We start from the raw sequence: 13,191 nt of genomic DNA on the forward strand, positions 1-13,191 counted from the left end.
AATAGGCAGGAAAGTTATACAGGGGACTAGGAGTGCCAAAAATAAAAACCACGTGATATAATAATTGGCAAAAGTAAGTACATAGTACTAGTTTTTCTTGCTTCATGAGACTGTGCCGAGAAGTCCTAAAAACCACCGGAATTTACACGGAAATATTTATGGAAAAGTGGGAAAGGCAACACCTAGTTTTATGGATGCTGGTACAAAACAAAATGCTATCTATACTCATGACCAAGGATAAGTTTTATTTTAATAACACCAAAAGTTATTAGTATCATTCATCTGACCACAAACAACATTTTGCCTTCTTAAGCTGCACTAAGTGAAAATGAGCCGGAATTGCACGAACAAATTTATCATCCTTGTCTAGTTGAGCGATGCACATTCCACAAGCACCAAATTTTGGTGGATTTGCAGCTTTGGTTAAGATTAATTCGAGCACTTATTCATTTCGACATTTTCTAATTTTATCTAGTAATTTATTCTTAATACAATGCGACAGGATGCATTTAGATTAATTAATCGTGATTCTGAAATGGCAGAAACTTTTTTAAATTTACCTATGTCTGCGTAAAAACAGAGTTTACTGTTTAATAAATAAGTTTACATAAACCATTCATTTCGCAACCCTCAAACAGTTGTAAAATTATGACTAAAGATTATCAAGTGATGAGCTTCATTAGCAATCACTGTCAGGGGACATTTCTTCCCTTAACACTAGAAGTGCTTATCTTCCCATCATAAAACCAAAATGATGAAAACGCTTACCACCTTTATCTATATAAAATTTCACTACTAATAAAGGGACTAATGTGATGATTTAATAAATTTACTAAGATTCCTGCATAAAACTATTGCTTTATGGCAAGATAACTAAATCTTCGGCAACTTTTACCCCTATCACATTGGTGCCAGGCTCTCGCAATAGCTGCACAAATCACCTTCATGTCAGGATGGACTTTTTTCGTCAAATGTAAACAGATAATTGTTGAAAGATCGACATCAACAACCAAACAAACCTAAAGCAAACGGAAAGGTGATCATTTGTGTTAAATGGTGATTTGTGATGTCCTATCATGAGCTGGCATGGGGCTTGGATTCCAATCAGCAAAACTTTAAAGTGCTGTCTAAAAGCGGACAAACTTACAACTACACAGCGAAATGAAATGCTTTGAGGATAAAATAAACACACTAAACATTTTTTGAACACGGAAAAAAGAAAGGGCTTTGATTCTAGAATTTCTCAGCCTCTTAAGTCTTTTCACACTTCATAACCGTTTCAACCATCACGTCATTCACCACAGAAAATAATGGTTTACAGGCGACCATTTACATACATCAAAGGGTGAAGAATTTTAAGCCCTTTTTTATTTATCTAAGCATTAGGAGAAGCAAGGCTTGTCTTCATAATTTGCTTTTTAATTTGTAAATATCTACGTGTAATATCGGAAGTTTTGACTTACGAAACAGAAACAAATCAACCTGATGCCTTTATCTGCATTATTTAATCCGCGCACTAGTTCTATTTAAAATGAATTGTTTATTCAAAAGTGAATCTGCCAGTCCTGTGGAAAATTTGTCTCAAGCGACGACATCTATTTTTCGCAACACTATTTTAGCTCGGACTGCAGAATTTTTTATTTTTTTAGGGAAGTTATGTAATCTGCCCACCACAAAAGATGCTTATTCTTGTTTGAATCAATCCATTTCATTTACGTGTTGCTTATTATTTCATTAATTACCTCTTGTTTTTTGCATTGGAAGTACGGGGCCCTTAGAGAACTTATCAATTAGGACCGCAGGATTTGAACAACGAGTCAATTTCTCAAAGACTAAATTTTTCGTTAAAAATATCAAAAAATATCATAAGGAGTAACCTCTATCATAAAGTGTAAATACAAAATCCCTAATTCCATATTCTCATTTTACAACTACAATTACAACGCAAATAATTGGCGTATCTAAATGCGATACGTCAGTTAATTTGCAACAATTGAGTAGACATTCCTTTTTACGATGTATTATTATTAACTTAGTTCAGTACTTTTTAAATAGTAGCTTGCGATTGTTCTGTTCCTACTGTTTGTGCTAACTGTTGCTGCCCTTATCAGAACAAAGTGGTTATTACTCTGATCAAAAATTGTGATTACCGCCTTTTCCCCAACGCTCATGAATTCTGGTAGTTCAGATCTAACACAGCTATCTCGTAAGGACTTCACCGGTTTCTGGCTTTATTTTAAAACTAAGACAAATCACTGTCGTTTTGTCATCAAGCAGAATTGAGAGAGTTTCAGATGTGGAGTTGTAAGCATTTCCAAATTAATGGATTAGAAAAAAAATTCTGTATTCCCTCTTTCTAGGACGTTGCCAAGTTGCTTTTGTCAGGAGTAGCGTCGACACTCGTGGAGATACTGGAGAGGAGACTATGACGATACCAATTATAGTAAATTTTGCTCAAGTTAAAACGAAAAGTGGTGAATGCCTGATTGATCATAATTTGTAAATATACTACCTTTGAGGCAGAGTATGGAGATGTATTTTCAAAAATCACTCAAAACATTAGAATACTGCGCCTTTACACCATGATAAGAGTGTGATTAGAAGGTATTTTGAAACAAACTATCGGAATCAATCCATGTAAGAAGCCAAAGCAATTACCTTTGGAGCGAAATGCTAAAGATTTTATGGTGAATGGAAAAAGTGCTAAGAATGCTAAAACCATTTTATTAGGAAATCCTAAAAACTATCACATGGCACCTACTTGCCATTATATGAAATCTTTATTGATCTTGATAAAGAAAATCAGCTTATGGTAGGGTCTGGCGTAGTTTATAGTCCTGCAGGAATCCCATTATGAGTGGGTAAAAGTTTCTCAGGGATTACATTTGATGGAGAGGTATAGGAATCCCAGTTTCGAGGTCAAATCTTGTATTGTGTGCCTAAACACACTGCCCGACAGAATAACTATTCCCAGGCAGACTGACCTTTAAAGTTTGTCGAAGCCTTTTACATGGTTGTCTATTCTGATTGGTATTTTTACCACCTCTTTGGCCTTGGGCTGCCTGAGACACGCGAGAAAGATACGGGCACAAAGTTAGTATATTTATAAGAAAATTTTCAAGCATTACCACCTCTAATGAGTTATAATAAAATTATGTCAAACCATAAACTATAAATGAATCGGAACAGATTAGAAGCGTGAATAAATTGAAACAAATGCAAAGCGTTAATAAGAAAAATCTATACTTGATGCAATATGGCAAGTGCATCTTGAGACAGTAGTTCAGGAAAAATGTCCTCGAGTCAACTAGCATTGTACTGTTTCTCCTGCACCACTATCAACAAAAATCTTAGCGCTCAATGACAAAACATTCATTATATCCATTTTTATCTGCAAGGGAAATCTCATAGGGTAAAGGGATTCTTTATAACGGCCAATCAGTCAAATTCATAGATCAAAGTTGGGAGGCTGTGCAACCATGTCAAACCTCGCAATGCGGGTCATGTGTTAACAAGACGAGGACAATTTTATAGTTGAGCCACTTTAGCGTGACCAAGTCAGCGCAAAAGAAGTTTGCATTGTGCTTGGACGAAGAAATTTTTATTTGCGGTGAAATAATTGAACTAAACTTTATGTTGGATATGTAATGATCAAGATCAAAAATTTTTTGACAGGTCCCTTTTTGGTATTATTTACTCACAAGCATAATATTTAGGTAGCGATGATTTCGTAAATGAAATTAATAAAAGAGAGAAATTTCACATTTGAGCAGACCTGCACCATAAATCACGTGAAGATTTCCAAGAAAACCTAATGAACCTTGATGTTGCATCACATTTACAAGCCAAAACATTAAAAAACCACTAGACTTTTTGAGACTGTCAAGCGCTCCTAGACGTAGCGTAAACTGCTACGAGCTTTTGATCGGTGTTTTTAAATGTTTAGTCCATTTCGCTTTGCATACCCCGGGGAGCTGGCAAAAAGACCTTCAAATGGAAAAACACCAGCATATTAACCAGCATTATAAACAACAATGCCCAGTCCAAGTCACCGCCTTAATTAGGCGACTTTGAGATTCGCTTTTTTAAGAAAAACTGAGTCAACTCCACCTTAAGAAGTTGTTGCGTTCATTAATAATGCGAAAGCAATAATAAAAACACTTGACGAATTGGCATCCCTCCAAATGAATATTAGATGCGTAATGCATTTTGTATCGGTGCCATTTTTTTACCATCATTAAGCTATTTTTAAACCCATAAAGCCATATTCTGACTGAGTAAGTGAGAACTAGAATGAGAAATATGAGATTTATTGGTGGTTGGAAAGCCCAAGACACCACAAAGTAGACAACATCCAAGGGTTTTAGCGTAAACGAACTGTCATTAAAGCGGGCGTTTTAAGGAAAATTTATGGGTTCATTGTGTTTACCAGAGGTGGAAACTTATAGCTAAGCCCTCCTGATCGCATTCGAGACTTAGTAATGCTTTAATCCACTCACATAAGAAATCTCATTTAAATAAATACAAAACCAGGTAATAATCATTACAAAATCATACTATTATTGGATGGTCAAGTAAGTTGGATGCTTGTTAAAACTCCAGGAGTAATCTGGTACAAATAAAGACTTTAGAAATAAATTACACAAAATGAAAAAATGCCATAAGATAATGTTATGCAAAAATTCAGTGTATTTTAGCTGTTATGCATTTATTAGCGGACCGGTGCAGAAGGACAAAGTGGTGAGCATTGGCTCGGCAACAGCCAGTATCAGAGGGACTTGTGGAAAAACGGCGCTTCACCACTTACCGAAAACCAGCCTCAAAGCCGGTCAGACGCAGTGGTGCCGAATCAGAATAGTGCAGTGCTACGGAAGGACTGGCTGTGGAGGAAAATGGGGCACTAAAAAGCTCCCATTCATAAATTAGGGGATGCATTTGCCTAGTCTCCCATGGAGATACCGAGGGAAAGAGGGTGATAGAAACATAGGAGAGGAAAGAGTAGGTTGTTTCTGTCCCCTTAATGGGCTCTGGCATACATCGTGGGCAGGCGGGCGGGCAGTCTGCAAACGGGCGCGCGAAACGTCGTCCTCTTTTTCTTATGCGGTTCCCCTACATAAAGATGGAATTTTGGTTGGGAACATGGCTCTGTGCAATTGTAACTGTCTTAGTGGTTCCTGACTTTCTTTTCATAATGGGTGACAAGAAAAGTAAAGTGAAATCAATAGCATTAAAGTCTTGGAGAATCATCCTTGTTAGTTCTTAGATAAAGTAGAGTTCTATTTAAATTTGACTTACATCCCTCAGCATTTTATCATAGGCTTGAGATTCTACTAAGCGGATTTACCGGAGACTTGACATCTTCTAACTAAGAAAACAGTAGAAAGAGTGAATAAATAGGAAATTCTTTTAAAGTAATTCTAGCTTTAGGTCTTCCATCGGATTATAATAAATTAATTGTTTGTTTAACTTCCAGTTTTGGAAAAGGTCCTACTTTGGGTAGCCGTTATCGTATCTTCGCCGGGTAGGATGGCCTCCGGACTGTGTAAGAAGCCCCAACATCTACTGTATGTCGAATACATAACATTCCATCCGGGCAATATGTCTCGTTTCACCTTCAGGGAAGTCTTTTGGAGCTACAATATGATCCCTCAACGAGACCAAAATGGAGTTGATGGAGCTTGCTGTAGTTCTCTGGCTAAAAGCGTCTTTATGATTCTTGAACAACTTTGCGACTATAAATCGGTATCGGAATGGAAAGGGACTCCTGTATGCTCAATGGCAACGAAATTGATGTACAGTAGTCAAATTTACTGTCCAACAACATCAATTGCTCTTATTTATTTGTTGCCGATCATGCTTGTAAAATTTCAAGCCAGATCTGTCTTCTGTGACTAAGTAAGCTTTAAATTTGCAAACTTTATAGTTAGATTTGCCAAAAAATATTCATAAAATATCCCAAAGCACCATGACAGCAATGAGGTAACTTGCGCCGGTAAATCGGAATTCTAACTTACATGAGCCTCTGGTCCATGGATTTATGTTTTTTTAAGAAACATTACCATAGATGACTTAAATTCTATCTCTGAAAACCTACAAAGATGCTCACGATGGTGCACAAATCAAATATACGGACCAGGACAACTTTTGTCACAAAGTAAAAGGTAAGTTTATTTGCACTTTTTACATAGTTTCTCCCATTTAATTAGGTAAACACATTCGATATTGTTGGATCTTTTGCTTAACTGACTTTTCGACCTTTTTTTGTCTCTTGAGATGATTAGTGCTGAGCACATGAGTTGCTACCGTATAAAATGAGATGCAATTAGTGTGACCGTATAAAAGAATTTGTCGTTATCTATAAATACAAAAATATGACTTTGGTATCACACACCATAGTTTAATTAAAATGCCTCACTAAACCAATTCGTTAGCTTTACAGGAGGCAAGTCAACAAAGCCCTAAAATGAAACGCCAAAAGTTGGTTATTTGACATTGATTGAATGAAGAGGGAGGCTATTTCCGTCCCCTTAATGGGGCTTCGCGTGCTTCAAGAACAAGGGAGCAGTCCCCGAATTGGTACAGAAACAAATTCCGTCTCCTGCCCTCCTGTGAATAACAGACCTGTGTAGATCTTAGCCACAAGTTGCTTTAAAGTCTTAAACATTTCCCCGTTTCTTGCTTTTGTCGTATGAAAGAGCAGATCGCGAGTTAATAGACGAAATAGGTATTCAAAATGGATTTATGGTTTCCGGCGAAAAACAGAACCCTGATTTTTTATTAACGCAGTAAAATGACTTTGGTCAAAGGAGCAATTTTGCGCGTTTTTGAATGCTAATTCGAAATGATGAGTTGGTAAAGCTGTAACTAAAAAGCATTTCCTTTCCCCATTCAGCTAATGGCATGATACTTAAGCTCTAGACGGCCCATGTAAAGTCGGACAATGGACAAATCCAGACTTGTTTTTTGGGGATTAATAAATGTGATCTCTGTATTCAAATATACTTCTTCGAAATCGAGTTGTTCAAATGTTATCATGAATCTTTTCCCAAGTAACCCAAACTTATTAGCAATTCAAAATTTGGGAAGGTTTTCTTACCAATGAATAATTGGTTTACATAATTTACACATTTTATAATTGTAACCAATACTTCTGGAAAAGCCAAATGACTCAAAATTTTTGCACATCATATCTGGGTGATAAAATTTGTGCACTAATTTGCCTTGAAATCTATCCAACAAGCACTAAAAGTTCTCAGCTAAACTGATTACACTATATATCTTTCACAATAGGGTAGTGGAATGTCAGATGGCAAGTCTAAGGGACAATATGTTAAATCAAACACTTCCTATTTGGAAATGTAGAAGGTAATGTAATTCTCATAATATTTCCTTAAAATTCGCTTGTTCCTACTAGATAGAGTGAGGTTAGTAAAGATGTTACAAGGTGGAAGAAAGCATAATTTGGTGGAATCATGAAAGCTATGTTTCCGTGAGTTCCTCAATTAATGGTTGGGCGAATTCTTGACTGTAAAGATTCGAAATTTACACGTCCACAGCAACACCTTGGCCACCATACCACGAACAGTTGTATTTGCGGATGAGTGAAGGCAAAGCCTAAATCGAGAACAATCATTTAAAAGGTGATCAGCCTGTGGGATGAATTAATACGGCCTAAAAGTCGTCTGCCATACCATTTGAATTAAAATCTGGACCAGTCATCGAAATTGTAGAGAAGTGGAATGTGGCTGAACGCAAAGGAATGTTCAAAAAATAGCTACATTAAGCAGACCTGAATATATTTTAAAATAACGACGAAGAAATTCCATTACTTCTCTCCATTTAGCTATTTTGATGGTCAACGATTGTGCGTCCTGACAGTGACAATTTGCGTACGGCGCTAGTGGTATATTCTCATTATAAAACGATACTTCAAAATCCTGTGTATTGTAGAGTGTTTTGTCAGGACCTCTGTATCTCTCCATGGACACAATTTTAGTTGGGGAAGTTGATAAGCTCTAATAATTACCTTTTATAGTTGATATAGTAAAATTCAAAAGTTATTTGTAGTAATACTGAAAAGAGTCTTAAGTATGAAGAAGTTAAACCCAAGTTTATTTTCTCGAGAAAGCTAGTATGTCTGATTGAATTTAAATACGCAACTCTCACTTTTTCTTAATTTACACACGCTATGAAAGCCTTAAAGTGGGCATCTCTTTTAAAGGCACGTCGGCGCCGTGTTTAACGAGATTGTAACCTCGGGAGCAAAGCTAACTGAACGGCGTTGAACTTGGGAGCATGTAATTTGGATTAGAGATGCACTTCTAAGGGAGTTTTAAGGGTACATTTCAAGGGGTTTTTCCCAAAAAGTAACCTGATTAGTTGGCATTTTGGATGACTGGATTTATTATGATTAAAGTAATTTTGATTCCGTGTAAATTCTTTATCACCTGGATCATTGGGGTTGGCATGGTGTGAACCTGCCCAATTGCGTAGGCACAAATTTATAGTAAAAATTTGCCGTTGTAGTGAAATAGCTATTTTAACCTCCTCCATGCGTAAACATATCCACCATTGTGATATTCGCCATTTTCTTGATATTTTGAACCGCAGGAACATAGCAAGTTGCTTTACGTTTAGTACGATCAGTCTTTGATTCTCCCTTCATCGACTCGAATAGTGCAACAGATTTGCCACAGATGTGACTGAAAACAATTTAATTGCTGATTTAAAAAATAGCTAAAAGTTACTTGGATCCAACGTACTAACAGTTTTCCTGCGTACACGCTTTGAACTGCATGCCTGGCTTTCAGACACATGACGTATCTAGATAGACTAGCTGTTTCATACTTTTCTGACATGGAATGTTAACTTAAAAGCAGCGCAAATTTTGGCTCTAAACAAGCAATTTTCAGTTGTACCACCCACAGATTGTTAGAGCATCTCATCAATCACGTTTATTGCACTAGAGGAAAGAAGATAAGTAGATGGATGGAGACCGATTTGACAATTAGGGCGGAGTGTATGTGTAAAACTGTCAAATGTGATGTCAACTTATAAAATTATGTTGAGTTAAAAATGTAGTTTTTTTTAATAAATCCTCTCCAATATGTATGACTTTGACATTTAATGAAACACCGTAAATATTGTAGATCTACGCTGCATGATCATTTATAAATTATGCATTATATATTTTGAAAACCAAAGTGGTCGAATAGAACAAGAAAAAGTCTTACTTTCAAATACATGATATTTAAACCATCTTTGCACTTTTGTCCCTCAGAATCTTAGGCACGGTGACACTCCACAAAGCCGGAAGCTTATGGATATTTTTGCAACAGAGGTTTATCTCTTTTTTGTATTTTCACGTAAATGGAGTTGCTGCCCTCAGCTTAAAAAAGTCTGCCATACCTGATTGACTCAGCATCAGGAAAGTATTGTGAGTGTATAGCTGTTCGACTTGATTAATCATGGGTCGTTCGCATGCCTCCTTGTTGCCTCTTTGTAAGGTGTTACAAAATTTTCGCGCTGTTCCAGTTTACTGGCAATCCACACGTGGTCAACAGCCAAAGGTGAGGTGTAGTGCAATTTAAATGCGCAATTTTACAGCTGTAAGATGACCTGTGTTTCAAGACCTAATGACCCGCTGAGGTCAAAAGTGGTTGGCTTGTACAATTACGTTTCGAGTATCTGTAATATGCTTCTGCGAAACAACCATTCACTTTTCAACCATCTAAGAAGTATTAAATAGTATTTGCTTCATTAGAAAAGGCTAACCTGTACAGACTGCGTCCCGATTTTTAAATAAAATGAGACGTTGAACAAATTGCAGTGTTACCCTTTAAATCACTATTCAGTGCTATGTCGCTTAAACATTTTAAGTTCATTCAGATTGAACTGAAGATAAATACGAAAGGAGTCTCTACTTCTAGCTTTTGAGGAAATAATAAACCAAATTTCTACGGCTAAATATTTTTTTGGACTATTATGAACCTCCAGTATTTTACATCACTGGTTGTGCACTGTGTTACTTACCAAAGGATTCGTTTAGTGGGAAGTGCTCACAGGTGTCAAATATGAGAGGGAGTATTAGGTAACCAAATAAGTTCGTATGGTTTTTATTTTAAAGCTTAAATGTTCGCAAAGGGTCCCTAAAAAAATTATATTGAAATCCGTAAGATTAGAATCCATGTTCCTTCTCCAATAGCCCGAAATCTTGGAATCCTACTTTTGTCTAAGACTTTTCCTTATAATCAGACAACCTAGCTCTGGTCTTTCTTGTGTCCATCCCTGTGTTATATTCCAATCATCTACTCTATCTCAAATGTAATCATTTGGTCGTCTACTGCCAACAAATGGCAGAACCATCACTTGGGGAAATAGCGTTAGTAGGATCCAGAGGATGAGAGTATGAATGAGCCAGTGCCTCACTGTCTCTCATCCTGACTAAAGTGCACATTTTCTCACAGCAATTTTTGCGCCATGGAGAATGAGGTCCTAGTTCTTTCTGAAGAAGTCTTTTTACATACACATCTTTGGGTCAAATGTGTCAAATAGAGAGAATTAGGTCAGGCTGTGTGGACTTCAGTGAGAAATTCATAGGGAATAATGCCTTCTGCAGTGCACCACATACAGAGGACAATTACCTGGAGATAAAGTGGTTCCTTAAAGATGGGGGTGATGAGTGGATCGTTCAGAGACGTACAACGATATTTTCTTGTGTTTGACGGTACGGAGCAAAAGCCATTTCTCATTGTAAGTCAGTAAGTTGGTAAATAACCCACAATGAGCAAATTCAGTAACATAATCAAATTTTTTAACCTTTTCTGGGTAGTTGCAATCCGTATATGCACAGATATGATGAGTTATACATGTATGCGTACGTAGGGCTCATTAAAGCCTAGTAAACCTCACTGCAAATCCAAGGGCTTTAGATAGATTAATTTTTCACTTTTAATTCAGTAGTAGGAATATCAAAGTATGAACCATATCGGGAGAAGTGACTGATCCAACACAACTTGTTTCGATACGGGCAATCCAATTCTCGAAGTGATGTGCATTAAACTGTGCTATTTAGACGTGGCAAGGCAGTCTCTACCATATTCCCTTTTATTTACTCGGCATGTGTCAACTAATGTATACTTCTGAATATCTTGTGACACAAATAGCTAAAAATAACTTGAAGTTTTCTTATTTTCAAGCAGATCTCATAACAAGATTTCCGTAAAGTAGTAGGCAGAAGATAACAGCGCTTAGAGAAGTAAATTAAGCACGTTTAAGTAGGTCTATTTGAGCTACACCTCATCTCGTTGCAAATGCATTGCAGAATGCAAGAATGTGTAGTCAAGCGTGATTCACAATAAGCGAATATTCGATTGGCCACAACCTGAAAGGGCTGATTGGCCACCTAACTAGATAGGGGCCTTGTGAAAATATCTATAGTCCCTCGTGTTTATCGGCGCGATAATGCAATAAATCGGACTTTGCTACGGGAAGGGAAGTCTGCGCTAATCATGGCTAAGCCAATCCTTTGTACCCAACATATATGTGCAATAAAATATACACTATGGTCCCAAACGCTGATTTAGTGCATAAATAGCGAACAAAGTCCTGTTCAGGCCGTTCCTTTTCGGCTCTTTGTCTTAGCATAACTAACCGGATAGGAAAACCACGACCAACGGAGAACTCACTCTTAAACTGTTTTTCGCCATTCTTCAGTCAAGTGGTTGTGGTAGTAGTGATTTTTTAGTCTGAGTAAATGGCTAAGCCAAAAGTTTGCGACTTTCAAAGATGCCATTCCATTTCTCTTTTTTTCTAATCCAGTTTGATAAATGGGTGCGGTGAAATACACTATGACTCTAATCCTCAAAGGCTATTTTATTGAAAAAGTCAGCGCTTTTACTTTTGGTGGCAAATAAGATTTTATTGGAGTAAATTTGCTTCAAAGTTGACATTAAAATGTAGCAAAGTGAAGCAAAATAAGGCTCGTAGTAAACAGAATCCGTGACAAGAGAATATAGTTGTGGATTCAGCTTTTAATGTAAGGACATAAAATTATTTCTTCATTTATTTATTCTACACATGAATGGGCACGCAATTAGTTTAGTTTAGCAACGTCAAAAGTTAGAACAAATAAGCAAAATCTGATTATAAAAATAGTCCCAGATTAAAATTATGTACATCCATTTAATTTACTAGTATGCGGCGCTATAAAATGCACAAGAGAAAGAACCACCGAACTTCCATATATATTTAATCGCCTGGTAAACAAGGTATCCTTAATAAATATTCCACCTTTAACAAACAAAAGCCGCTTCACTGTTAGTCAAACGATCGCCATATCGACTGATATGCACATTAGAAGTAATGAAAGACTGCATTTTCCTGACAAACATCGCTTAAAAACTATATGGACTGTTCAACCATTTACCCAATTTACTTGAATTGTTTCCCTTCATTTGTAATTAGACTTCTACGGTATCCACCTACCATTAATCGCAGATTTCCTAGTTATATCCTTATTTTCATCTCCATGGCCAGAGTCACCCAGATTCAGATTGGTCTAGTTACTTAGAGGGGATTCTACGCGCAACAACATTATTCGCTTGCTAGGTATACTTATGGAATTTAATTTGTGACCATAAAAAAGATATTACGGGAAACTATCTGGGCCAAGTTTTGCAGCTCCATTTTTGGCAAGATGACATCCCCTGAATAGGTTTATAAGGTAGTTGGCATGGTAGACGAAGCCAGTCAAACAACAGCCAGGCAAAATCAACTGCTACTTCTGCTATCAACAAAAATGTTGAAGGACAGAGACGTTTTGATGATTGTGCATGGCAAAAACTAAGTCTTAAAATGAAATAGTACAAATGGAATCAAAATAAAAAGCCGATTTTAATTCGAACTTTTTATTGCATGAACAGGAACAGATACACAAAGTTATCTGATAAATATAATGCTACAGATCTGCTAAGATGCGGAAACCCAGATATTCATAACGAAAGCTTAATATGTTTCGTCCGTATTTTTGAAGAGCATCCTTTCCGGTTATGCTGAACTGGGGACTGTAATAAATTCGACCAACCGCAATTCAGCATTAAGTGGGGATGAATTATTTAAGGAGGTCAACGGTTCAGGGTTATTTGGAGGACACTTTAACAAATACCAAAAAAAATTAACTCCAGTCGATTA

At 36.8% G+C, this 13,191-nt stretch overlaps 1 protein-coding gene across 1 annotated transcript; it reads right to left on the bottom strand. All coding sequences in view use genetic code 11, as the record gives it.

Annotated features, from left to right (window-relative positions):
* Positions 1–274: 274 nt before the first annotated feature.
* Positions 275–3,385, bottom strand: EGR_00977 (hypothetical protein; the record flags this gene model as incomplete). Its single annotated transcript, XM_024490226.1, has 6 exons — positions 275–417; positions 769–807; positions 896–1,019; positions 2,985–3,133; positions 3,164–3,269; positions 3,320–3,385. 6 exons carry the CDS (start codon positions 3,383–3,385, stop codon positions 275–277), a joined length of 627 nt encoding a protein of 208 aa, XP_024355629.1.
* Positions 3,386–13,191: the final 9,806 nt, after the last annotated feature.

Source organism: Echinococcus granulosus (genome assembly GCF_000524195.1).
Source record: "Echinococcus granulosus chromosome Unknown EG_S00003, whole genome shotgun sequence".
NCBI lineage: Eukaryota > Metazoa > Platyhelminthes > Cestoda > Cyclophyllidea > Taeniidae > Echinococcus > Echinococcus granulosus.